The sequence below is a fragment of the Notolepis coatsorum genome (genome assembly GCF_963971535.1).
Source record: "Notolepis coatsorum genome assembly, chromosome: 3".
Lineage (NCBI taxonomy): Eukaryota > Metazoa > Chordata > Actinopteri > Aulopiformes > Paralepididae > Notolepis > Notolepis coatsorum.
Genome location: NC_140167.1, coordinates 104,318,796 through 104,346,574, shown reverse-complemented (window position 1 = coordinate 104,346,574; position 27,779 = coordinate 104,318,796). Strand labels below are relative to the sequence as shown.

The 27,779-nt window shown below is 41.6% G+C and overlaps 1 protein-coding gene across 2 annotated transcripts in view; it reads right to left on the bottom strand.

The window, feature by feature from the left end:
• LOC311225570 (rho GTPase-activating protein 6) overlaps positions 1 to 27,779 on the bottom strand; it is a 173,976-nt gene that overhangs the window by 59,159 nt on the left and 87,038 nt on the right. For both annotated transcript variants that reach the window (XM_084310919.1, XM_084310920.1), the window contains exon 2: positions 10,862 to 11,021. In XM_084310919.1, the coding sequence (XP_084167045.1) occupies positions 10,862 to 11,021 (160 nt within the window). The remainder of the gene's footprint in view (positions 1 to 10,861; positions 11,022 to 27,779) is intronic.

Genomic DNA, 27,779 nt, shown 5'->3' with positions numbered 1-27,779 from the left:
AAAAAGTACAGTATGTGTAGATATACTGAAATATCTAAATATGTTTTTACGTTTAAAACATGAGAACTAAATTACGAGAACTACGTAAATTCCACTGTTCTGGAAGTCTTTCCCTAAACTGTTACACAATCTGAGACGAGGTAGACGGCGGCAGACGAGTCGTTAATGCTGTCATGACTAAAATATGGAATGTGAGTTCTAATTTACATCTATATGTAACTGTCTACACAAAGACATGCCTGTGCACACCTCGCCCTATATTCCAAACTAAACTGAATCCATATAGCTGCGGACGGGTGAAACCTTGTATCGCCAATTTATTTTTGTCCCTGAATTGATTGTTTCCATGGGTCTCGTGTTGTGAGGTGGTTTCATGGCCGTAGAGCTCATGATGAAACCCATTCAAAGCCCCAATGTATGATTTCCAAAACATGTGGGTGTCGATCTGACATTTTCTTTCCTGAAGATTCAACCCATTCGGAGATGCAAGGTTTTTTGTTTCCTTCCTCTCCTCTTTCCTCCACTATTGCCTCCTCCTATACACCCCTCCTCTCCTCTCCTCCCCTCCTCACTATTCAATCCTCTACACCATAGGTGTCAAACTCACGGCCCGTGGGCCAAATCCGGCCCGCCACGTCATTTGATGTGGCCCCCCAAGAGCGCAGGTAAAAAAAAAGATTTTAGTAGATAGCAGTGTTAAAATAATTGTGGGTTAATGCGTTAATAAAGCTTTAACTTTGACAGCCTTAGTTATTACACATTCTTACACATACATGTATGTTGAACATCTGAGGTAACAAAGGAAAAAAGCCAAAAGCACTTACTCCTCAGACATTCTTTGACAATTTTACAGCCCAAAATACAAAAAAGATCCAGGCGGAATAGGTAACAAAGGGTTGAAGAAATATTGTCTGAACTGTCAGATGCAAACTGGCTGTGTGACATAACCGAGCATCTCGCTCAATTGAATAAGAAGCTGTAGGGACGCAAACAAGTCCCACCCAAAACTTGACCAATATAGTTGTGAACTGAGACAACCCTTATTTTGTTATTTTTGAGTACAGTTACAGTTGTGTGTTCATGCAGACACATAATAGCAATTTCATTACAAATTGAAAATGGGGGACCCTGATGTAAACAAGTCGAAAGTCTTTCTCTGGTCTGCATCCCCTTAACAATTGTGTGTATTGAGCTGTACTGTACTGTACCCATTCTGCAATCTGTTAATTAAAGTTAATTAAACTATCTTCCATTAGTTGGATGTATGGCCTCTGCAAGGTTGTGTGCAGCCATTTGTTTTTGTAACATCTGCTACATCTGTCCCACGTGTTCTTTGCAGCTCACAGTTGTTAGTTCTGCCCCTCTTGACTGTGACAAAAAGGTTTTGAACAAACTTAATGTCATAGCTTGTATTTGATGATATTCTTCTTTGTTATTTACTTGAATGGTTTGATCATTGATTGGTGGAGTAATATGGGGTTCTGATAAACTAAAATTATTTGTTAAAATAACATAAGCTAACATATATTTGTACATGTATGCAAATGAATATGCAATATGTATAACTTGAATAAGTAATAAATACAGAAACACCATGTTTAACAATATGTAAATGTGTAGCTACATTTATTTTACATTACATTAACATTTATACGGTCTTTGGCCCTTTGAGGGCAACCATAATGCTGATGTGGCCCTCTGTGAAAATGAGTTTGACACCCCTGCTCTACACACTCTCCTCTCCTTCCCCCCCTCCCCCCCTCCTTTCTCCTCCCCTCCCCTCCCCCTGAAACAGTTAGGTAAGGAAACTTAGTGCACCACCTGCTATTTCCAGGCACATCGACAATGTTTATTTTTATACAATAGGCCTATTGTTCATTATTACACAATATTTTCTTAGATTTTTCCCCCCAGTTCTATTTCCAAAGATCTCATACTAGGAGACTGTTTTGACTGGATTGTATGACTCGCATGTGTCTTTCCCATGTTAGCAGAGGGGAGCTAAGCCCACATCAGAAGAGGAAATGTGATCCATGAATGGGGGCAAAGCTGACGTGAAAACAGATCGCAGGGTGAAGACAGACAACCCCACGCCGTGAAAAGTAGCTTGAGGAACTCAAAGATACATTAAATAAACTACACATCTAAAGTAGCTTGAGGAACTCAAAGATACACTAAAGAAAGGGTGGCACGGTTCACAAAATCCACGGTTCGGTTCATATCACGGTTTTGGGGTCACGGTTTTCGGTTCGGTTCGGTATACATCAGCATAAGATATATAGCCTCAAAATAATCCAACTTTTCAGTTATTCTCAAGGACGTAGTCATGCAAAAACTGAAAGAATGGGGCAGTTTTACATCAGGCACATCATTTTGACAGTGACTGGTTAGAGCTAGGAGAGATGTTGGTACAGCAAGAGACATTGCTGATTTAAACATGCTTCTCATTTATTTGGTAAAAAAATAGGTTTACAGCGGTTTGCCTTAAATAATGTTTGGCACACAAAGACCGAACTGACTGAAAAATATAGGCTACATTTGTCAAAGTATTAATTTAGTGCAAACAAACAAAATAATTAAACCTTTCTATTTTTGTGGCCACATTATAGACAAAGGCTAGCCATCAACATAAAATATGCATATGCTTAACCAGCACAAAGGTTCCCAATTTGTATCGGCTATCGGCCTATAGTTGGTCAGTACATTACTGTCTAGTTTGTGTTTCTTTAGTAAGGGTTTTACGAAGGCTGTTTTGAATGCATCTGGGATGCCAGTCAGACGTAATGTATTTATAATCTTTAGGACATGGTGTGAAATACTTTTGAATATCCGCTTCGAAAATGCTGTAGATATAGGGTCAATACAGGAAGTGGAGGAGTTACATTCCATGACAGTTTTACAGTTTTATAGAGCTCAGTTGATGTGAACTTTCCCATGGTTACTTTTTGTGCAGGGCATATGGTATCTGTGTTTGCATTGTGTTCCCCAATATATACAGTATATATATATATTGCAGTGAGCTTAGTTTTCCTCCATTTTCGTTCAGCAGCTCTACAGATTCTCTGACCAACACTGCTATTGTTTAACCATGGGGAGACTTTGTCAGTTGACTTCGTTTTGACCTTCAATGGAGCGACAGTATCCAGTGTAAATGATAAGGTGTAGTGTCTGAGGTTAATTCTTTACAGATATATATATATATTTGTGTACAAATGCATTTATGATTATCACAATCTACCAAATGGTTTTAATAGTTTTTTCCATTTTAATTCGGATTTTCATTCATATGTCACACGTCAGTCCAGGGACCTGCATAGATATACCTTATTGTGGTGCTTCAGTTCTCAGTGATGTATAGAGGGTCCAACCTCAGGAATGCAGCTGATCCTATGCATCCTAGCATATCCAAAAAATGCATTTGGTTATGTGGGTGGGTAGGTTTGTAGCCAGGTGGGTGGGTGGTTATGTATATGTACGCAGTATATATGCATGTATGTACTGTGTGTATGTATGTTTGTATTAACACATATCTTTTGAATGTATTACTGGTATTTTTTTAATAATATGTATATTTTTGTGTGTTTGATTTTACAAAACAGGGGAAGTTCTTGATAAGGCTTCTAAACTTCTCCTACACAATATGGTTATTAGGCTATGTCTTTTTTTTCTTTTTTTTAACTCTTTGTGTTAATAAATAAATACAATTTTTTTTTTTATAAAATAGTTGAGATTTTCAACCATGCAGTTTAAAGAGCAGTCCAGGCTGGATGATTCAGCCTCATGATATTTGACAACTTTTCCTCTGCCATGTCATCTAGTACCCTTTGCCTAACAATGGTCTCCGTTTTGGTCGTTGTTAAGATTAGGTTAGCATAACAAAAATACACAGTGATGGTTGGATATAGGACATTCGAGTACTGACACTATCAATGTTCAACCTTGTTGTTATCACTAAATCTAGAGTATTGCTATGTTGATGAGTGGGTTCATGTACATGTGTTGTATTACAGCTCAAACCTGTCCAGTAGGTTGATGAGCTCAATAGCCGTGGGGTCTTATATGAATATTCAGATCTCCATGTATGAATCCTCTTTCACATCTAATGATAAAATTGATAAAAGATTAGATTAGAGAATTCCTGCAGAAATAGTGAACAATCTCTCTTATCAACTCTGAAATTTGGGTAACATCTTTGTCAGCTGCATAGTTACCCTGTAATGGGACATTGAAAATGTATCCTTTAAATGATCCTTCTAAAGCACACAACTATATGATACGGATATTTGTGATGACTTATAATGATGTATACGTTATTTAATAGCTCATAGTCCCCTATTTCAACAACAAGACCAAATTACAGCTATTAAGTGTCCACTTCTAATTAATCAAGAACCATAAGAGGTAGGGATGCCCCGATCACGTTTTTTGCCACCGATCACCGATCACCGATCGTCGTGAGCCATATCGGCCGATACCGATCCGATACCGATCGTTTTTGATTAAAAAGAAATTAAAAATTATTTTATATACATTTTTTTTTTTTTTTTTTAATAAAATATATATATTATATAATTAGACTTGTACTTGTATTATCTGCGAGACATCGCCACCACGCAACAAGTCAAAATGCTCGCTATCTGCAAACAGCTCCACTGTCTGTGTGTACTCTAGTAGCCTCCAGCTACCAAAAAGGATTCTCCGGCGCTGCAGCGGGACCCTATTGGTAACGTTATGCTTTGGTCATTTCACATTCAGCAAGCCCTCAGCTCGAATACGCATTCAATCAATGTTATAAGACATTGATATCAGGAGCTATCTGTAGCTACTGCTAGCCGGCTAGATGACGTTAAGACAGAACTTTAGTTCAATGGGACATTTCGTTTTGAACAGTGAACTAACGTCAGCTAATGCAAGCTAACGCGAGCTAACGGAGGTATCAACATGCACTACAAGACTTGCTGGAGCATTTGTTGATATCAGGAGCTATCGGTAGCTAGCCGGCTAAATACCGTTAGACAATGCCTACTAAAAGTGAATAGTTGACTGGGTAATTTTGTTTAAACAGTAACGATAGCTAGGTAGCTAACGTTAGCTCAGGTCGAATGCACTATCTAGACTCAGCAGAGGAGCCGCACCTCTTTGTTTACAAACTCTACACGGGGCGGGCGGGGCTAGGGAGGAGGAGCAGTTTGCAGGTCCTGTGCGTCTGAGACAAGCGAGTGAGATATCCACTTGATCAGTTTCCGCGATCGGCGAATATGACTAATTATCGGAATTCCCCGATCGCATATTTATACTAATTATCGGCCGATAACGATCGGTGGCCGATCGATCGGGGCATCCCTAATAAGAGGTTATAAACCTCTTATCAGCTTCTAATGCAGAACCAGTGAGACCCAACATGTCTCACTGGTGACCCCATATTAGAGGTTAAAGTCCTACACCCCAGTCACCCCAGCGTTTAACACGTGGAAATCGTGTCTTTCACATCATAGGCTAACAAGCAGTGATGGGCAGTAGCTTGCTACAAGTAGCGAAGCTACATAGCTTAACTACAATTCTCAGTAGCGTGCTGGTAGCTCGCTACTTTTTAACCAGGGTAGCGTTCTCTGAAGCGGAGCTATTTATAGAACGAAGTAGTAACGTAGCGACGAGAAACGTTACACGCTACTTTCGCAGTCTAGACAGGAAGATCTGCGAGGAGAAAAAAATGTTTAGATATGAGTGACGACTCACGATTGGGTATGGTAGGCCAAAATATTACGGGTAGGCCAATCAGAGGCAGGATAGGGCGGGACTCCAGGCCGCAAACCAGGAAGTGAAAATCTAAACGCAGACCACTGAATGAGAATGAATGGATGAATTTACAATAACAGCGCGAAATAATGGCAGAGGGATTTGATGTTTCCACTGATGGCATTGATGAAGATGATGTCAACAACAATAACAACACTGCATCTCCATGGCCCTACCTGGACACGTTTATGAGTTTGACTGAAAAAACGCCTAAAACATATGTGTTTAGGTGTTTATTGTGTCAACCAAAAACGAAGCTGCTCTCGACGTCCCACACGTCCAATACTAACTTGAGAACACATATTCAGGTGAGCTGATGAAAACCCTTACTGTCTTTACATAAACATTGTCAACTGTTCCCAAACAGCACACAAGTCAGTGCACTTTTTATCAACAGCTTTAACTAACAGTCTGTCTGAGATAGGCTAGCTGCTATGAACAATATTATTGATTGATTGATTGATTGATTGAAAAGTGTATTAACAGATTGCAGAATGGGTACAGTACAGTACAGCTCAATACATACAATTGTTAAGGGGATGCAGACCAGAGAAAGACTTTCGTCTTGTTTACATCAGGGTCCCCCATTTTCAATTCATCATAACATATATGACACATGACATACAGATAGACAGTACTGCTACATCTATACATTTATGACATATCAGATTTGCAAATACAGTACTGTTTGTGATACAAAAAGTGTCCAGAAAAAGAGTGTATATACATTTGACGTAGAAACTGTACATTGGAGGAGGTTGGGTTGGTGGGGTTGGTGGGTGGGGGCTGTACATTGGGGGGGGGGGGTTGGGGTAGGGGGACACTGTACACTGTACATTGGGGGGTGGAGAAAAGAAAAAAATAGGGAAAAGATCGTCCTAGACCAGTGGTTCTCAACCTGTGGCCATGGAATGTTTTGTGAGTTACATATCTAGCAGCCAAGGATAGTATTGTTTGTCTAGCAGTGTCAAGCTTGAGTGTTATACTCTGAGTACATACTGTAGTAGTATAGTTCCAATGCCAATTACCCCATGCTGCTTATTTCCGTACTTAAGAATGTATAAATGTTACATAGGATTTCGTTAATGTCTATTTTGTAGACAAATGTTTCTTGCACTTTTTCTTTGGCCAGGTTATTGTCATTTTGTTACTGTGGTTTGAGTTGAAACAGTAGTTTATCCTGTGCTGAAAAGTCTCCATTCCAATAGAGGGAGTATATATTTGTGTTTATTTTATTATTGTTTCACTGCCTTTTATTTATTACGTTTCCACAGTTCTTTCCTCATGTTAAAAGGATGACACAAAAAGCCAGACCGAGGGCTTGTTTCAGTTTTATAATAAACAATCAAACTGAGCTATTTTTTTGCCTGCCTATTTGTTTGGTGTAAACTTGATCACAAAGTAAAAAAAAAAAAAAAAAAGTAGTGCCGATGTAGCTAGCTATTTTAGCCATGTTCTTGTAGTGTAGCTTGCTACATTTCTCTGGGGATAGCTTCCATTGTAGTTTAGCTATATTTAATCGAGAGTAACTTGTAGTGTAGCTTGCTACATTTTCCAAGTAGCTTGCCCATCACTGCTAACAAGATTCATTTTCTAATACTGGAAAGGTGTAAGGCTTTCATACAGAGGCTACGGTGCAGTCAGGGAGACGTAAGGCTTTCATACAGAGGCTACGGTGCAGTCAGGGAGACGTAAGGCTTTCATACAGAGGCTACGGTGCAGTCAGGGAGACGTAAGGCTTTCATACAGAGGCTACGGTGCAGTCAGGGAGACGTAAGGCTTTCATACAGAAGCTACGGTGCAGTCAGGGAGACGTAAGGCTTTCATACAGAGGCTACGGTGCAGTCAGGGAGATGTAAGGCTTTCATACAGAGGCTACGGTGCAGTCAGGGAGATGTAAGGCTTTCATACAGAGGCTACGGTGCAGTCAGGGAGATGTAAGGCTTTCATACAGAGGCTACGGTGCAGTCAGGGAGACGTAAGGCTTTCATACAGAGGCTACGGTGCAGTCAGGGAGATGTAAGGCTTTCATACAGAGGCTACGGTGCAGTCAGGGAGATGTAAGGCTTTCATACAGAGGCTACGGTGCAGTCAGGGAGATGTAAGGCTTTCATACAGAGGCTGCGGTGCAGTCAGGGAGACGTAAGGCTTTCATACAGAGGCTACGGTGCAGTCAGGGAGATGTAAGGCTTTCATACAGAGGCTACGGTGCAGTCAGGGAGATGTAAGGCTTTCATACAGAGGCTACGGTGCAGTCAGGGAGATGTAAGGCTTTCATACAGAGGCTACGGTGCAGTCAGGGAGATGTAAGGCTTTCATACAGAGGCTGCGGTGCAGTCAGGGAGACGTAAGGCTTTCATACAGAGGCTACGGTGCAGTCAGGGAGATGTAAGGCTTTCATACAGAGGCTACGGTGCAGTCAGGGAGACGTAAGGCTTTCATACAGAGGCTACGGTGCAGTCAGGGAGATGTAAGGCTTTCATACAGAGGCTACGGTGCAGTCAGGGAGATGTAAGGCTTTCATACAGAGGCTGCGGTGCAGTCAGGGAGACGTAAGGCTTTCATACAGAGGCTACGGTGCAGTCAGGGAGATGTAAGGCTTTCATACAGAGGCTACGGTGCAGTCAGGGAGACGTAAGGCTTTCATACAGAGGCTACGGTGCAGTCAGGGAGACGTAAGGCTTTCATACAGAGGCTACGGTGCAGTCAGGGAGATGTAAGGCTTTCATACAGAGGCTACGGTGCAGTCAGGGAGACGTAAGGCTTTCATACAGAGGCTACGGTGCAGTCAGGGAGACGTAAGGCTTTCATACAGAGGCTACGGTGCAGTCAGGGAGACGTAAGGCTTTCATACAGAGGCTACGGTGCAGTCAGGGAGACGTAAGGCTTTCATACAGAGGCTACGGTGCAGTCAGGGAGATGTAAGGCTTTCATACAGAGGCTACGGTGCAGTCAGGGAGACGTAAGGCTTTCATACAGAGGCTACGGTGCAGTCAGGGAGACGTAAGGCTTTCATACAGAGGCTACGGTGCAGTCAGGGAGACGTAAGGCTTTCATACAGAGGCTACGGTGCAGTCAGGGAGACGTAAGGCTTTCATATCAAAATGATAACCAGATTTTTGTCATGTTTGTAGATATCTTTCAAAGGACTCCATCTTCACATCGGGAGGTCCTGATATCAAGACTGTAAAAGCCTAATTGCTCATATATAGTACTTAACATCTTAACTTGTTATCTTAAACGCTATCTTCCACGCACAAGAAAGAGACCCTGAATGCCATTACTGCTAATTATACCAAAAATGTGTTGATGTTGGGTAAGACATGTTGTGACGAGCTGTAGCCCAGGAACAAATAGCCCCTCTAGCTGAATGGTAAGCAGCTGGATAAGGAGGGGAACTAAGATAAGATAAAATCAACCTTTATTCATCCCCATAGGGACATGTGTGTGTGTGTGTGTATGTGTGTGTGCGTGTGTGTGTGTGTGCGTGTGTGTGTTTACATACACATATTTGTAGCAGTCCACCACAACATCAGGCTCACCAGTTACCACAAATACCAACAACTGAGTCAGACACACTTGTTTCAGCAGAATTAACTTGTCTTGGTGACAATACAATAGTGCCGGGACATTCAACAACTCACTAGTTTCACACAATGACAGACAGACATGGCATAGTGACAACAGGACAACCCTGTACTGCATGTTCCACTCACCATATACTTAATTGGGACTATGTACATTCGTTCTGTAATAGAAGCCTTGCACATACAGGTAATGTTTGCATTTCCCACTTTCCATGGTTGTCACTAATGGCCAAGCAAAAGAAAAATCTTATATGTTATCTTTCAGTTTCTGCTGGGGTTAATGTTAGGGTTAAGGTAAGGGTTAATGTTAGGGTTATGGTAAGTGTTACCTGCAGTGGAACAGTAATATCATGCTTTGTCTGTGTTTGGTCTACTCCTCCTACTAATACTACTACTACCCACTGCACAGAAATGAGGCAATTTAAAAAAAAAATTACCAGTGGTTACAGGTAGCCATGTTGGAAGAGAGACAACTACATAAACATCCTGAGCAAACCTCTATAGTAGTAGCTCAAGTAGCTCAAATAGCTCAGAATACTAGGGTCTTTGAGGTCCCCTAAACATGTAATTAATGTTTGTTTTGCTGAAGAAAACCCCTCTGTTTCAATGGGTTGTTTCTGTGCCTATAATCGAGCAGTGGTGCATGAGCCTATAACGTTGAACGAAATTCAAATCAAATTGTCAGACTAGACGGTTGCATATTAAATATGACTAAAGATACAGCAATAGCATAATTATCTTATAGTTACACATTTAGTCAGAAACATATTTTTGATAAACTCTTAAGTATAAAAGAGAAGATTCTTGTACACACATTTTATCAAGATCTATTCACACACACATACAAGGTGGCTGCAATTCTGAATGGCTTGTTTCAAGAGGGAGGGTTCTTGTTACAGATGAACTGCAGGAAAGGCACATATTTAACATTTTCCCAAGTGTTGGGACAACCCCTCATTCTGTAAAAACAATGCAAAACTCACAATAGGGCCTTTCTAAATATCACATTAGAGGTATTTATTGCAATGCATGAACACACTGTGTATGGTACCCGCCTGGACTTTCCACTACCACCACAAACATCCTAAGAAACTGAGGGATGCACTATACAATATGTATACTATATGCATAAATGTGTGTTTGTGTGTGTGCGTGCGTGCGCGCGTGTGTGTGTGTGTGACTATGTACATCCATGTGTGTTTGTGTTAGGGCTGCACAATTATTAATCACGATTATGTTGGTCAATATTGAGATCACAATTATTCACAATGCACGATTACTCATTGACTATGGAAACATCATGCATTTATTGAACAAAAAAATTATGATTTCCTTGAACTTTAAATATAATTCAACTGAAAAACTCGACCTGGTCAAAATCATAATTGAAAATGAAATGTTATTAATTGCCCACCTCTAGTTTGTGTGTGTTCATGCATGCGTTATGTGCATGTGTGTGTGTGTGTGTCTGTGTGTACCTTTAGGGATGGTGATGGTGCAGGCCAGGTCACAGTCCTGCAGTAGACGACTGAGGGCTACTTCCTGTAGGCGGAGCCTCTCAAGCTCTGACAGGCCCTGCAGAGGGACCGGCCTCAGGCCCACACTACACCCCGACATGCTATTCCATGTGAAATCCCCCTGCAGAGGTGCACACACACACACACACACGCACACGCACACGCACACACACACACACACACACACACACACACACACACACACACACACACACACACACACACACACACACACACACACACACACACACACACACACACACACAGAGTGAAGGGCTTGTGACAGAAGCGTGTTTACTTTCAAGTACAGGCAGGGAACAAACTTAACTTTTTGACTTACCAGCCATTTGGCTGGTAGATTTGAAAAACTACCAGCCGGGCAGACTTTTTACCAGCCAAAAATCCAATTAGTATTTATATTGTAACGTTTGGCCACTTTAAATCATTGAACAGAGAGAGAGAGAGGTAGATAGATAGATAGATAGATAGATAGATAGATAGATAGATAGATAGATAGATAGATAGATAGATAGATAGATAGATAGATAGATAGATAGATAGATAGATAGATAGATAGATAGATAGATAGATAGATAGATAGATAGATAGAGAAGGCAAGCCTGAAAACCTACCTGTTCAAAAAGGCCTTTGACTGTTAGCTTTTTATTTTAATTTTATTGCGCTTTTGTTTTTAAATAGTCTGTTTATACTATGTTTTTAATTAACTATGTTCTATTTTTATTCTGTATTTTATTTTATTTGTTTTACTAATAACTATTTTATTTCTATTTTTTTAACTGTTTTAACCATGTACTGTAGTGTAGCACTTTGGGATCCCAGTGAACAAAAAGTGCATTACAAATCCAATCTATTATTATTATTATGTGTGGCTGCCGCCCTGGCGGACATCTGTGCTCTACTGAGTGCACCTTTCTAGTCTAGAGAGAGAGCGCTGATTCCCCGTAGCTGAGCAGGGTTGCATTTTGTCAACACAAGTTGGAACCCTGGAGGAAGCGATATAAGGAAACGAATTGCTCCGCTAATCGCTCATGTTGACCCCGCCCCCAAGTCGCTCACCGCTCACCTTGAATCGAGCGCTCCCCGCTCCCCGCGCCACATCGCTCGGCAGATTTTTTATTTTTTTTTGAGCATGGTGTAAATTAGCTCAAACTACAACAGTCTACACCCCTTGGGCCCCTTAACAATTGTTTGTATTGAGCCGCATTGTAATTGTACCCATTCTGCAATGTTAAATAACGTTGTTTATCCATTCACTAGCTCTATTAAGCGATGATAGCTAGCCTAGCCACAATGCTATGGTCGCTGCCATTAACGTTAGCATGTAAGCTAACGACAACAACAATGGCGTCAAAACTTTTTCTAACAGGATGTGAGTGACAAAGCCTGAACAGGATATCACAGGTTCACCCTTCTCATTGGTTGAAAATGGCCTTCATGTTTGTACATCGCCATCTGTTGCTTTGGCATTGTACTACATGTATATTACATCAGTGTTAAACCACTGTGAGCGGCCTGGAGGGAGTGGATTGGAGCGGAGGAGAAGCGGTAGATGCAGTGTATTTTGTTAGCCGCCAGGTGGCGGGCAGACCTTAAATTCTAATCGCCAAAGAATAAATCTACAAGTCAATGGCGCTGGGCGTGTAACTATTTTGTACCCTGAGTACAGGGATGCACTGATACTGGTATGGGATACTGGGCCAGTAACAGAGATACTGGGATACTGGGCCAGTAACAGATATACTGCGATAGAGATACTGGGATACTGGGCCAGTACCAGAGATACTGGGATACTGGGCCAGTAGCAGAGATACTGGGATACTGGGCCAGTACCAGAGATACTGGGATACTGGGCCAGTAGCAGAGATACTGAGATGGAGATACTGGGATACTGGGCCAGTACCAGAGATACTGGGATACTGGGCCAGTAGCAGAGATACTGGGATACTGGGCCAGTACCAGAGATACTGGGATACTCTGCCAGTAGCATGCTTGTAATTCCCCAATACTGAAAAAAGAGTCATGAGCACCATGTCAGAAGTCAAAGGCAATGCTACTTTATTTTCTCAATTTTCGGACACAAAGAAACCTCATGCTAATGGAGAAAACAGATGTCATCTCAAATCCTGTTTTGCAACGGATCAGATCGGTACCCTGGATTTGGACGATACTTAAAAAGGAACATGCCAACATTATGGGAAATGCGCTTCCCATCTTCTCCAGAGTCAGACAAGAAGATAGATACCAAGATACCAATTTCCACAGAGAGGAAATTGGTATCCATCTACTTGTCTGGCTCTGGAGAAGGTGTTAAGCAACCAACGGTGCCTCATATTATGATATTGGGCAGAGAGCGACAACGTGAGAAACACGAAGCAGCTCACATGAGCTGCTCGCGCACACACTCTCCCTCCCCCCCCCCCCCCCCCCCCCTCTCTCTCTGAATGAAACGGAATGCATTTAGGTATCACTCCGGAATCACGTTTCAACCAAGTGATTGATAGTCACTTGGTTGCTGTCATGAGCCTACAGTGATCAAGTAAATGAAACGTCAAACTCGCACAACGACTCGGCAAAAAGTCGAGTCCCGTGGATATTATTGCGAGAGATAATTCATACATATTATGAAAAGCCAATGTGTTGTTTAGAATCTGGAGGGGGGTAGCGACAGTCTGACAAGTCTCTGCGGGGGTCTAACACCTATTCAAAGCGCACACACCGCTCTGTCTCTCACTGTGTGTGTGCGCGTGTGTGTATGTGCGTTTACGTGACGCAATGTAGTTCTCTGGAAAACCGGGATAATTACAGCCATACCATCTAGCAAGAATTAAACCTATTTACAAGTCGTATTAAGTTTTGCAAATAAGGAAACAGATACAACAGTTCAAAGCACTCAAAAATGTAATTTCTCTATTTTGACCGATTTCTGAAATGCGCGATACTTTGGCCATTTCTGAGAAATCCTCTCGGCTGAGACAAGGCCTTTGTTCTACCGCATGCGGGAGCAAACAGGAGGTCCGACCCCCAAGGGAAATGATGGCATGTTCCATCAAGTGAAAATCATATAGGCCTACGTAATTTCTATAACATTATACGGGTTAGTTTCAATGTGTGAATAATGAAGTCTCTCCGTAAACTGAAGAGATGAGATTCAAGTGATGACATCATCAGGAGACCATTCTGGGAGCTGCTCCAGAGCCAGTGAGTAATGGAGCAACACTATGACAGTAACTGTGGTGATTCAACTGGGATATGGGCAGTACTCGAGTTGAGGGAGGATGAGGGCTGATGGCATCCCCACTGAAATAAAAACGGTCAATATCATACCCCTTCTAAAACGGCCATCCCCCCTTCCCATCCCTTATGTCATTTTATCAATGAACATGGTATTTAATTACTGCTATTTCAACATTTAGTTTTGCGCATATTGAAAATATTGACGGAGAAAGGAGCATGTACGCTCGCATGCAATGCATTTTTTTGCCATTATCAGCACAAATGATGTCCCCATATGATAAAATCCACCATCCCCATGGCTGCGGATCCGGGGGGGGGGGGCATGTCCCCCCAAACTTGAAAAAATATGAATTGTCCCCCCCAATAATATGTGCTATCAAGAGTAGTGTATCTACTCCCGCTCTGTAATTCTAGTTTCAAAATACTCCTAAAAGCTTCATTTGCGTATTAAGATCATTAACATTTTCTACTGGGGGACGATGCCCCCGGACCCCCCTACTCTGCGCCCCCCCCCAAACTTTTCATGAGATCTGCAGCCCTGGCCATCCCCCCTGTTTTTTTTCACAACTCGAGTACGGGATATGGGTACATTATGGGAAGGAAATCCCAACCTGAGCATGAAATAATTAAGAGCAGAATGGCTGATGTGTGAATATGGTCAACAGACCAGCTCTAAGAGATCACTTGGTGACGTCACAGGTTCGAGGCTCGATTATCTGATTTCCAGCTTTTAGGGAGACACTTAGTTGTCTGTGTTTATAGATATTGACTTGACTGTCCCAGATTATTGGAATAACAACAATGTAGATTCTGTTTTAGGGTGGATTTTCCAATCAGTATTGTCAGTGCATCCTCCCCAGTTCCAAGGTAACTTACTAAATGTAATCCCTCACATTACTGATTACCTGCTTAAGAATTGTAAATCAGTAATGTAGACCACTGGAATACTCAAAATCAGGGAACTGAATCTGAATACTTGTATTATCAACTTTTGGATGAATTTGCCTCCAAAATCCATAGTGCACGCAGACCTTTTTGTTACATCTTTTATAGCATACAACAGAACATAGTGTAGATAATGTACATAAAGTGAATTTAGCAGCTTGCAGAAATCTCTCTCTCTCTCTCTCTCACACACACACATACACGTTTGAATTTAAAACCACAAAAAGGAAATACGTAGTTTATTTGGAGATGATTTAACAGCTTGCAGGGACTACAGATCATTGTGTGACATAAATAGGTTTTCACACAAACACACATACACACACACATACAGTACACACACACCAGACATCCATCATTGATGTCACTGTCTGAAGTCATGCTCTAGTCACACCATCTGAAGACCGATCAAGTGCTCATAAACTAACAGATACCTTTGCGTGCTTGTCAGCTGAAGACCATAGCAGCATGCATCATCAGACAATTCCCATGACGTACAAAATAAATAAATAAATAAAAAACTGAAAGCTGACACAGTTCAGACAGTTAGTTTGAGGAATTTGGCATGTCAACAAGAGGCAGAGGGTGTTTTCTTACGGCGTCGTGTTTATGTGATCAACGAATCATTCTAATTCTGAACGCATAAAGACCTCGTGTTGTAGATGTGAGTAATACAACTTGGCAGATCTTTCGCCCCAAAAAAGGATTTTTTTTGGAAGACGAGAGCAAAAGCAAAAACCTGAGTTTGGCTGACCGCCTGGGATAGACCTTGATTCTGTGTTATGTTCCAATCTAGCAAACAGATGCGTAATAATTCCCCAGAAAAGGGAAATGAGCCATCACAGGAAGATTTGGGATTTGAAAGCAGGAATCGTCCGTAGGACTTGTTATGTTGTCCTACTCCAGATGAAACGTGAGCAGCAACACACCACACCACAACCAGGACAAGACGTCTCATTAGCTGCCGTGCTATGTGGGCAGTCAGTCCGACACTAAACAGCAGTCTGTTATAATCACATTTTTATGAGCTAACGAATTCCGTTATATTGGACATTTGTATTAATTATATCAAGCGAAGAACTGAGAAATCTTGCAGAGAGAGACGGCAGCATTATCGTGGGTTTGCGTGATGTATATCTCCACCTCCCAAAGACTTGGTGCTGGTCATAATGTCCGGTGAAAACAACTCCCTCCAAGCACAACTTGACCACCCGAACCGTACCAAAACAGGCCAAAATTAAATAGCCCATGCGACGAACGATTCATTACATTCGTTTCATCGTTGCTCCACCAAGCAGCCGGTCCAACAATGAAAGCTGTTATCAGCGCGAGCCGGCCGCAGTTAGTTTGCAAGAAGCATCCAGCTGCAGACCCGCAGAGCAGCTTTCCAGGTCTGGGGACCGCACTGTGCCAGCAAAGCTGGTGGGTTCTGTGGGTCTGCAGCTGCATGCCTTCCGCAAATCCAGCAGCAAGCTCTCGCTGAGCGAAGCAACGACAACAAACGCAATGATTGTTTCGTTCATCGCATAGGCCACCCAACTCCAGCCCATCCAAATACAATTCAAATAATCAAACTGTGCCCAGAGGGAACTATTTTCACCGGACACTATGACCGGAGAGATTAAATATGTCGGACTTCAACAGATTTTGCCAGTCAAATACCGGTAATTACCGGCTAACGGAAACGCTGTGCCGTGGGCTTAAATGAAACACATGTTCTGATCACTAGCTTCAGCACCAAACATGTCTCTGGCCGTCACACAGTCACCCTTCAGCTAACAAGTCGCAAGGCATTCTTCCAGCAGACTACCACTAAAAGCCTAGCTGTTGTTGTTGGTGACTCAGTGACTGAGAAGGAACTTGGCAAGTAAGAAGGCTCGAGCTGGGCTTGTTCCTGCAGAGCTATCCATGGTGAGGAATGTTGCTACATCCCATGTTGGAGATGTCTGTTGTGTGTGTGTATATGTGTGTTTTGTGTGTTTTTCCATGCGTTTATGAGGATAACTTAATTTTTTTTCAATTAAAGAATCTATTTGAATTTCACAGCAAACATTTTGGCTTTTGATGTAGATGGATAAACATAGATACAGAATAATTCATTAGAATGGGTGCTCATGTCTGTGGCATGATAGTGGGTCATAAATAGCTCCCCCCAATGAATGAAGGACATGAGAGTCCCTCATTGGAATTGATCAATTTAAAGAAGAAATTGGACATCTTCTTGACATGGAGTGATCATGTTTTTTAATATAGAAATATGAAGACATTTGCTCTATTTATTTTGTATTTGTGTGCTTACTATCTTGTTTTTATTTGTTTGTTTTAATGTTGTTATATGTGAACACTTTCTGTATGCTGCCTTCTTGGCAAACGGGCCTAAGGGCCTAACAATTAGCGCAGATCAATTGTTTCAAACCAGAAGTGTTCCAAATCGATACTTTAACTGTACAATCAGGAATCTGCTAATCTTGTTACATATGGAAACCAAGGCTGAGGTGGTCATTTCAACACTCACACCACACCCATGGTTAAAATACAAAAATAACTGTAGCTGGGTTTAAACACACTATAACATGGAACACAACACTTAGCAACTATTTTATATTATAAAACAATTAGAGCCACATATTTTGCTGCAATCGCAAAGCATCCTGGGAGGAGGGAGTGGCCAAGTAGTCTCTGTGCTGACCCGCTGGTCAACTGTCTGTAGTATTGCACTGTCTCTGTGCTGACACCCTGCAGTAGTCTTGGTGGCAGCTTTTGAAGCCCTTGCATTTGAAGCCCTTCCTTGTTGTTGCCCTCTGGTGGTAGAAATATGTACCACAACTACACAAAGGACTACATGAAAGAGAATGCTGGACATTAATTCCCTAAAAATACTTCCTGCTGCCTGATGTGAAACATATTCACACACTCTCATCCTTGTGTCTTTGTGACTTTCTGCACCAAAGCACAGGCTGATCGGTCCTATAGTTTGCAAGATATTTTGCGGATTCACACACACACACTCATGGTACCAAATACATAATGTCCATCGAATAGGCTCTGCCTACCGTAGACATAACTATGCATTATTGTAAGTCTATGGATACACCTGTGTTTATGCATCAAGGAAAAGTCAAAATGTCTGCTGTGAAAAATAATTAGTCTAGTCAAATAATTGACCTGAAAAGTGAATTGATCCAAACCCTGGTGTCTGTCCACCAAGATAGTCACACCGATTGATCCAAGCCCTGGTGTCTGTCTACCAAGATAGTCACAACCATTGGTCTAAACCCTGGTGTCTGTCCAACAAGATAGTCACAACCATTGAATATAAAGCCAAGAAACACACATGTGTCTAGGGATGGGAATCGAATTCTCTTTTGCAATAACGACCTGTTGAATGCAACTACAGTTCAATAGATTAAATTAGTTTAAGAGAATCTCAAATATATTATTTTATTTAAGTGTATAGTTAATTTTTTTTTACAGTTTTTGTATTTTTCTGGCATGGGGGCTCAACAATAAATGACAATCAGAAATGTCAAGTTGCATGTTGTTATTCTAACCAGCTTAGTTCTGTTGCATTTCCAATTTATTTATTAAAATTATAAATTTATCAGGAATCGATGAGGGAATCGATAAAGAATCGGATCGATTAGCAGAATCGATAATGGAATCATATTGATAAAATCTTATCAATTCCCATCCCTACATGTATCATTCAAAGTGAGCATATACAGTAGGTGACCTCGTACAGCCAGATCTACAGTATTGGAAAGGATGAGAGGATGAGAGACTAACTAACGTAAAGGCTGAAATCTGGGCTGACCTTCGAAGCTTTTTTTGGCAATCGAAGCTTCAAATTTTTTTTAAAAAAAATAGTTTTTAATTATAATATTAAATTATTATATATTATAATATAATAATATTATTATTATTATATATATATTTTTTTTTATCTTATGTTGTGGGACTTGTACAGCACTTTGGTAAACTTTGTTGTCTTTAAAGGGGAACTATTTTACTATTTCTTTCACTATTTGGGCACTTTTACACAATTCCTGTGAGTTTATGGAACACCTCTGTAATTATATATTTTTTTTAATTCATTGTTTTGTATTTCTAATCAAGTCCTCAAAAACAGCATTTTTCTACCTCAAGATCTCGAGCTGTTTTGAGCCTGGCCACCTAAACCACTGCGCCGCGGCGCCGGCGCCTGAACATTATCATGCAGCGGTGTCTCTCTGACATCACAAATCATCACATTTTCAAATGACTCAGTTCAGTGAGGGTGAATATTGTGAGAGGAGAATTGGAAGAATGCGCCAATATGAGAATTAGAGACATAGATCATATTAATATAAGTCCACATAGCTAGGAAACTATGCTAAACACTGAAAAAGGCCATTTATAAGATAGTTCCCCTTTAAATGTGCTCTATAAATAAAGTGGATTGGATTAATTAATTAAGTAGCCCCTTTCGTGACTGTGACGCAGCCAACAAGGTTTCACTCGGCTGCGCTGCCTGGGTGCAGTGGGGCTGCTCTCACAGCCAACGACATGACATTACATAATTATGTTGCAACCTTCGTCTATCAAGCAAACAATTATATTATATTTAATTTATAATTTATAATTTATAATTATATCAGACAATGCACCTACAAAAGCAGATGATTACAATTAAATTAGCCAACTTGGTAACACATTAGTCATACAGGTAGCAGCATAGGCATAGCCTTATTAATGTTTTGTGTGGCGTCGCCGTCGTGTACAACTCCAAGGGATATTCCCTTGGAGATGCATTTTGGAGGCAAAAAAATATATATATATATATTTTTTTACACTTTGATTTGTTTTTTTATGTTTGAAGCTCATGCCATCGAACCAAGCTTCGTTCGAAGTATTTAAGACAGCGCTGCATCTCCCTTTAAAAATCCATGCCAGAGATTAGTTCCTTTGATCCAGTAACAGTCAAGCCAATAATATGACCCCTGCTCCAAAGAGGCTTACCACTTCATTATCAGGATATGGCTTACAAATGTGTTACAGACATTGAAAGACACATCGCACTAGCTTAAAGACTTAAGCGGATACATACAGTATGGGAAGGATTTTATCCTCTATGGGCCTTATTAGCCTTATTCACTTCGCCGCCATATTGGCCAAGGCTGATGTAATCAATGTGAGGTACTGTTGCGGAAGTGCCCGTCCACTGCAATGTAAAACCTTCCACTTAAAGTGCCACTTCGAGAACCAAAACAGTCAAAACAGGCAGAATCTAAATCACAAGCTCATGATCACATGACTCAAGACTGTTTTTCACCGCCATCATGTTTGTGTTTTGACACACACAGAAGTTAATTAGTCATCAGCTCGTCGGAATGCGTTCATATCGATCTACAAAAATAAAAGATGGCGGCGAGGCGAATAGGCAGGCCTAGCGGGTAGAACAGCAAGTATCTAAGTAGAAGGTTGCTAGTTCAAATCCACCAGCTGGGAACATTTTTGCAGAGGGTAGGCCCCAAGTGAACAAAGACACGTTCACTACTCAGAAGTGCAGTGCCCTTGAACAACACATAGGCCCCCACTACAAATAATAATGATAGGGAGGTCATGGGTTATGAAGTAGAATGTTCCACAGGTTTAGTAGTGTTGGGTAAAATGTTAAACATTGAATATGGGTGCAAAACCAAAAACACATGAATCAGATTGGATTCAAACGTATTGTCAATATATAGCACAAAGTACAGTACAATGAAAAGAAGGTGGGATCTAGGGCTGTCCCCGACTAAGGATTTGGATAGTCGACTATGATTGGCCAAAATGTGCCGTTAGTAGACTATTAAAAAAAGATTTTATTTTATTTTTTATTTATCATTCCATTTGGGCTGTGGGGGGTGCTTAATGTCTGAAGGAGTCGACTGAAGGCTTCTTGTCCTCTGCAAAAGCATGCAATTGGTCCACTGATGGATACATCTTGATATTTGTCTAGTCTAGTGTGTTCATTAGATGGGTGAAATCCTCTTTCAGTGCCTCTGTGCCTGTTTTCTTAGGCAGTTAGCCTCTGGTATGCGTGCCATTAGCGTTAGCCATGCTTCTAGGCCTCTTTTCTTTTGGAAAGAATGATAAAAAAAATTATACTTTTTTTTTTTTTTTTGTATTCGACTAAGAGGTTGGCAATCGACTACGGCTCCTTTCGACCAATTAGTCGACTAATCGACTAATAGGGGTCAGCCCTAGTGGGATCTAACCAAAGTGCAAAAGTAACAGTAGACAAGTGATTAAACTGGAGTATGTATAAATGAGTACTACTGAGTAACAATCATAGTGAAGGAGGGTTACCAACGGAAGCCTAGGATTTTTATTATGTTACACTGACTGAAAATACCCCAGCACATTAAACCTTGAGTACATCACAGACGTTAGGCCCTACAGACTGATGGCAAACAAACAATGTCTAAAACATCCAGGTAGAGAAAAGGAGTGCTATTTAGTTAAACTATTATTATGTTCATCATGGCCATAATTAGCAAACATGGCGACAAACCCACAAGAGTCAACTGCAGTAGTAGGGGTTGTTGCCTAGCAACATAATTTCCATGAACACAGTGAATAAACAAGGCTGCACAGATGCCATGAAACTAAATGATTTAACTTTTTTCAACTCACTTTTGGTTCTTATTCATAACTATGGGGGGAATAATATAATATAATTTATTCAATATGTTATGGGAAAACCGGTTAGGTCACTACTTCACTTCCTGTTTGGGCAGAGATGTTTGACAGTGGAACTCAGTGGAACATCATCCCAACTCTCTGCGTAGGAGAGTGATCTCAAACTCTGCCCCATTTTCTTGATCCTCCAATCACAATTGTTGCTTTCCAACAGTTGTGATTGGAGGATCAATAAAAGAGGCCAGGGTTTGGTTCAACACTGGGAGACAATGCCACTTCTTAAAAACGCTATTTAAAAAGTCATGTTTGAAGGGTTTGTTTATGATGAACCCTACTTGACCTGGACTGCAATGACCTTAAGAAGGCTGATTTGGTGTGTGTATGGCAGGGTGCGTGATGCACCCTGAGGGTGGCACCAGCCCGAGGCTGTCACAGCCCATGTAGTGCTGCCGTCAGTCCGTGAACGGTGAGAGGGGTGGATGTAGTGCTGGTGTCAGGTGAGCGGGGTGCATGTAGTGCTGGTGTCAGCATGTGCATTTCAAATATACATGTTATTGTAAATAATAGACCTACAAGCCATAAATTAGGGATGGTCACAAATCGTCAGAGTAGCCTAGTAATGGTTTAGACTACAATTCATACAGCTACTGTCTCTGACTTGAGCACAATCCCCATGGAATCATCTGTTACTACACCTTCTAAATTGCCAATTATTTTATTATCTACTTTAAAAAAAAGAAATGGCCTGGGTTTTATACATTTAAATGTGAGGAGTATATTACAACACCAAAAATTAGACCACTTGAGGATAGGGCTAGGCGATATGGCCAAAAATGAGGGATGCTCGATATTGGCTTTTTTACTGTTACGACCCTGGCTCAAAGGGACGCAACCTATGTGCAAACTGACACCAAAACCCGTGTTTAACCCAACAGACTACTCTAACAATGAATTACTGGTACAAACTAAAGAACAAAGAATGGGAGAATGTGACAAGTCTCGGTTTTCACACACTCCTCTAGCCACCGTCAGAGTGCATGTGTGTCTCAGGGACTGGTTTTAACCTGCCAGCAGGTAACCAATCAGCAGCAATTAGCTAATTAGCAGCCCTCACCTGCATGCCCAGTGACACAGGAGTGATCAAGCTCATGGTACATAACACCTCCCCCACCAAAATGGTTGCCCAAGAGGCAACCACTACACATCAAACCCATAAACAAAAAATAGTGTGACCCATTAGTTGCCAGGGCCACTACCACAACAGCGATAACGGGCCGGCCCCTGTCGAACACGACCACCAACCGTGTCGCATGCTCCCCACTGTGGAACATTCGCCAATGCTGTGTAAAACAAAAAACAACCCTGTCCCGACTCTCGGGAAAGCTAGACCTCACAAAAGGTTCCGCCACTGCGGTATATGGCTGGAGTGGGGCAGGCGCCTCCTCCACTGAGGCGTAAGACTTAGGACCCCATCGACAAACCAAGACCTTATCATATATGAGCTCCATTTCAACAGGCCCCTCCACCGATACCGACCTGTCAAAAATAGACTGCAAACCTAAATCAATTTGAGAGCTAAGCTCACTGCGCTCAACAGGACAGAACACAGAAAAACAAAAACCATAGATCTCTGATACCACCACAGCGCCCATATCCATCCCACCTGGCACTGGCAGTTCAGGATACTGCAAACCGTGAACATCCAGAGTAGGATGCACCGCCTCAGGTACAGCCCCACCGTCCCTGGAACATGGCAATACATCAGTCACAAAAGCGTCTGGAACACCATCTAAAATGGCGTCACACAAAATAACATTGTCCTGATCAAAATGGTTGCCACTCATCAGACCAGGTCGCGAAGGCGGCTCCTGCTCCACAGGACACAGGTAACTAGGTTGACTAGCACACCTAGTGCATGGCAGAGAGTCAGTGTGGACCCGTAAATCAATGTCAGAACCATCAACTGACATACTGGGACCATCCCTGCCCACAAGTGAAACATCAGGGACAATAGAGCTACTGTGGGAAGGCTGGCAGCCTAAGTCAGGCCTTGTAGCCTCTTCAACTAGAACGGTGTCACATGAATCAACAGCATCTCTCATAGCATCCTTCCCACACTCATCCTCCAATTCGTTCGTGGCCTCAGCCACCGTACAGGCTGGGAAGACCTTGAGACACTGCGCTGCCAGATCATCTCCTGCCACATGCCTATCCGGCACGCATGTCAACTCTGGTTTCACCACCGGGCCTGACACAAAGGTACAATCAAGAGAATCATTATGCAGAGATACATCCACAGTGTGCTTTCCAAAATTCTCAACAGGTACACTTTTCAATTCAACAAAGAATGTGTCACTAAGTGTAATGTCACAAGTCGAAGTATCAACAACATCACTTTTGTCCTTTGATATTGCCCGTGTCACAGCACACACAGGGAACACTCCTGGACGTTTCTGTGCCAGCTCATTAGGGACCTCAGAAACCACAGGAATGGGAGTTACAACTGGAGTAGCCAACACTTTGTCACCAGCCAAATCATTCCCTAGAATGAAGCAGGGCTGTACAGTGCGATATATATGTTGCATGTGCTACACTGACGTCAGTCTGTGCGATGAATGGATTGACTTCAGTAGCACTGGTGCGATGGCCCGTGTGGCAAAAAAAGAGAAAGAAAAGTGTGACGTATTAAGTTGAATGGGCCACGGCGCCACGCTATCCACTTGGTGAGTTGACAGTGCCACGAGAGCACTGCACAAGACCAGCGGACATAGAATGTTTAATAAAAGTTCCTGCAGTACTGGCCAACCCGCAGACATATATAATGTTTAAAAAGTTCCTGCAGTACTCGCCAACCCGCGGAAATATAGAATGTTGAATAAAAGTCCCGCGGTACTAGCCATCAGTCAAGGAAGCACTCGCAAACAGATAACATTAAACACAGCAGAAGATGGAAAACAGACAGACTGACCAACGGGAACTGCATCCAACCCTCGAGTCTAAGGCAAGGACACATTTAAATCACAGAGGTGTATGTTAGTCTATTGGAACTGTATACAGTGGTTAGCTTCTAGTTAGCATTTTAGCTATATAGCTGCTTGCTAGCTAACGTTAGCGGTTAGCCCCGTGTGCGCGTGTGCTCAAAGCACTGTATCTGTTATGACTATAGTCTATAATGTTTCCAAAAACGCACCGGACTACGACGTAAGGTTAGACATTTTATTTTATGCTCAAAAGCCGCTGGCTTGCACATCGCAGTCACGAAAGGGGCTAGCTGTGCACAACAGCACACCAACCCAACTGACGTTACCACAACACTTGACGGTACTTCACAGCACTGTCGTAAGGCCACAGTGCCGTCTTAAAGGCACAGTGAACACCGTTGTGATGCCACCCAGATGCATACACAACATTGACGCGGCTTGACAACCGAGGTTCAAAGTTAACTTGATTGATTGAAAACTTTATTAACAGATTGCAGAATGGGTACAATACAGTACGGCTCAATACACACAATTGTTAAGGGGATGCAGACCAGAGAAAGACTTTCATCTTGTTTACATCAGGGTCCCCCATTTTCAATTCATCATAACATGACATACACGACATACAGATAGACAGTACTGCTACATCTATACATTTCACATCTATCTATACACTTCACAACATACTTCGGTTTTTTGGAGCAAATAAAGAAAGAATTTGTCTGAAAGCATTTCTTGTTAAAGTTTGGATTTTGTGTGCCCTGTATGCAAGATTAATGTCCCTTGCCAGTCACATACCTATTTAAGTAATGAACTGCACTACTTGTGGTTGTTTTTAGAGATTTTAGAGACGTTTTATACTCATGCTTTTGGCCTGTGCTACAAAACTATCAACCTCTGTAGCACCAGTGCTATGTGCAAAAAAAGTTAATGTACAGCCCTGAATGAAGGACACCCCTCTTATGGGAATGTGAGAACATACCCCCACAACAACATTGCCTGATACAAAGGGAGAATTGAGTGTGACCTCATGCAAAGGTGCATCCACAAATCCACCTCCAAAGCCACAAACAACGACACCGGAATGCAAAGAAGACTCTTCTGAAACCGGCAAAATCCCCTCCAGAATGAGGGACTGAAAAGCTCCGGTATCTCTCCAAATTGTTATAGCCTGTTTGGACTCTAGTGCATTAGTCAGGGAAACAAATCATCCATCATAAATCTTGAGGAACCCTCAAGCTCTTTGTCCACACGTTTGATACTTTCCCCATCACCCTCTAACGTTGGCATAGGTGTTCTGCATATGGTTTCTACCAGAGCCACCGTTCTGACATTTTTCTGTTCAAGCACCGGGCACCCAGCAACGATATGACCAGGCTCTTTACAGTAGAAACTAGGGGTGCACCGATATATCGGTCGGGTATCGGTATCGGCAGATAAGTGCCTTGTTGACACCTATCGGCCTATCGGCCGATAAGCTCAAATGTGCCGATAGCAGTCGCCGATAAATAACCAATTTGTGTAGCGTCAAAAGGCAAAAAAAAAAAAGTTCACTCGCGAGTCGCGACCTACCTGCACAACGCCCGCGGTCCCCCACACACACACACAAGCTACTGCATCAGTTACTACTTATGATTAACAAGGCATTCGTTTTGTGGCATTAACGAACGTTATATAGTTAGTGTTACACGGACAATAACATCAGCATATTATTATTACCCATAGCAGCAAGGCATTACTCCGAGTCCGTTCATAGCTCTGTTCCATTCCGTTGCTCATTCCGTACCAAACTACCCATTCTGCAATCTGTTAATAAAGTTTTCAATGAGACAAATGTATAGAAAGGCTTTGTTTTATTATAACATTTGTTGCAGTAAATAAAATCATTGTCTCTCGTTTGGTCATTCTGTCGAGCGCTGGTCGGCGGGCAGCAGCTTGTTTACCTCTCGCAAGCAGATCAAACGCTTGCCGATTGGTGGTAAGAACAGCAGGAGGTGGGTGCTAGCGTTGGGGGCGTAATTGGCCGAATCGACTGTCAATCAAAATGGTTCTATTGCATTGGCTGAGAGGCTGAGCTCTGGTTGAGAGAGATGGTGCTCTCGCTTATTAAAACTCAAGTCATAAACAAGTCTTGAGCAAGACAAGAAGTTAGTCTGTAAGGTTATGAAAGCCAGTGAGTATATTAAAAAAAAAGTTAGGGAACCGCTGCTCTAAATGTTTTGATTAATTGAAAATGGAGGACCCTTATGTAAACAAGCTGAAAGTATTTGGCTGGTCTTCATCCTCCAGTCTTATAGTCTTAGCAGTTGTATTAAGCTGTACTGTATTGTACCCATTCTGCAATCTGTTAATAAAGTTTTCAAACAATCAATCAGACAAATCATGTATAGAAAAGCTTTCCTTTTATTATAACATTCTTTCATATAACAAAACAATATATTATTGTTTTTAAGAACGTTTTAGCCCTATGCTTGACTTTTAGGCATGTCAACAAATAAAATAATAATAAAATGAATAAATAAAATATTAAATAAATAATAATACACGTCTCTTTTTGTGTTACACCAAATTATGCTCACTGAGAACATATGCCTCTTTACTTACTGGCCTCTTTACTTACTTAAAAAAGGAAAGGAAACATCAAGAAATATATGTATGGCATTCCATACCAAGAATGAATATTCTCTAACGCGAGAATCAGCGCTCAATAACGCAACAGGCCTAGTGCTGATTCGAACATTATATTCGGTAACAAACTTCTCAATCAAGCACAGCACAGATATATAAATATATAGCCAATATATTTAACATTGTAAAAAAGAAAAAAAGGTTGTAGAATACACTTGTATTCAATAACTGAGAAATGAATAGAACACGTCACATTGTAAAAGGAACATTAAAGTGAGCGATGTTTAGAGCGGCTTCGCACATTGTTTTAGCCTACTTCCGATTCTTAAGAAAAAGCGGCATGTTTTTCTTGATAAATAGAAGTATCTCTGCTTTGTCGCAGCTCAGTCTGTTTCTCTTCTCATCTA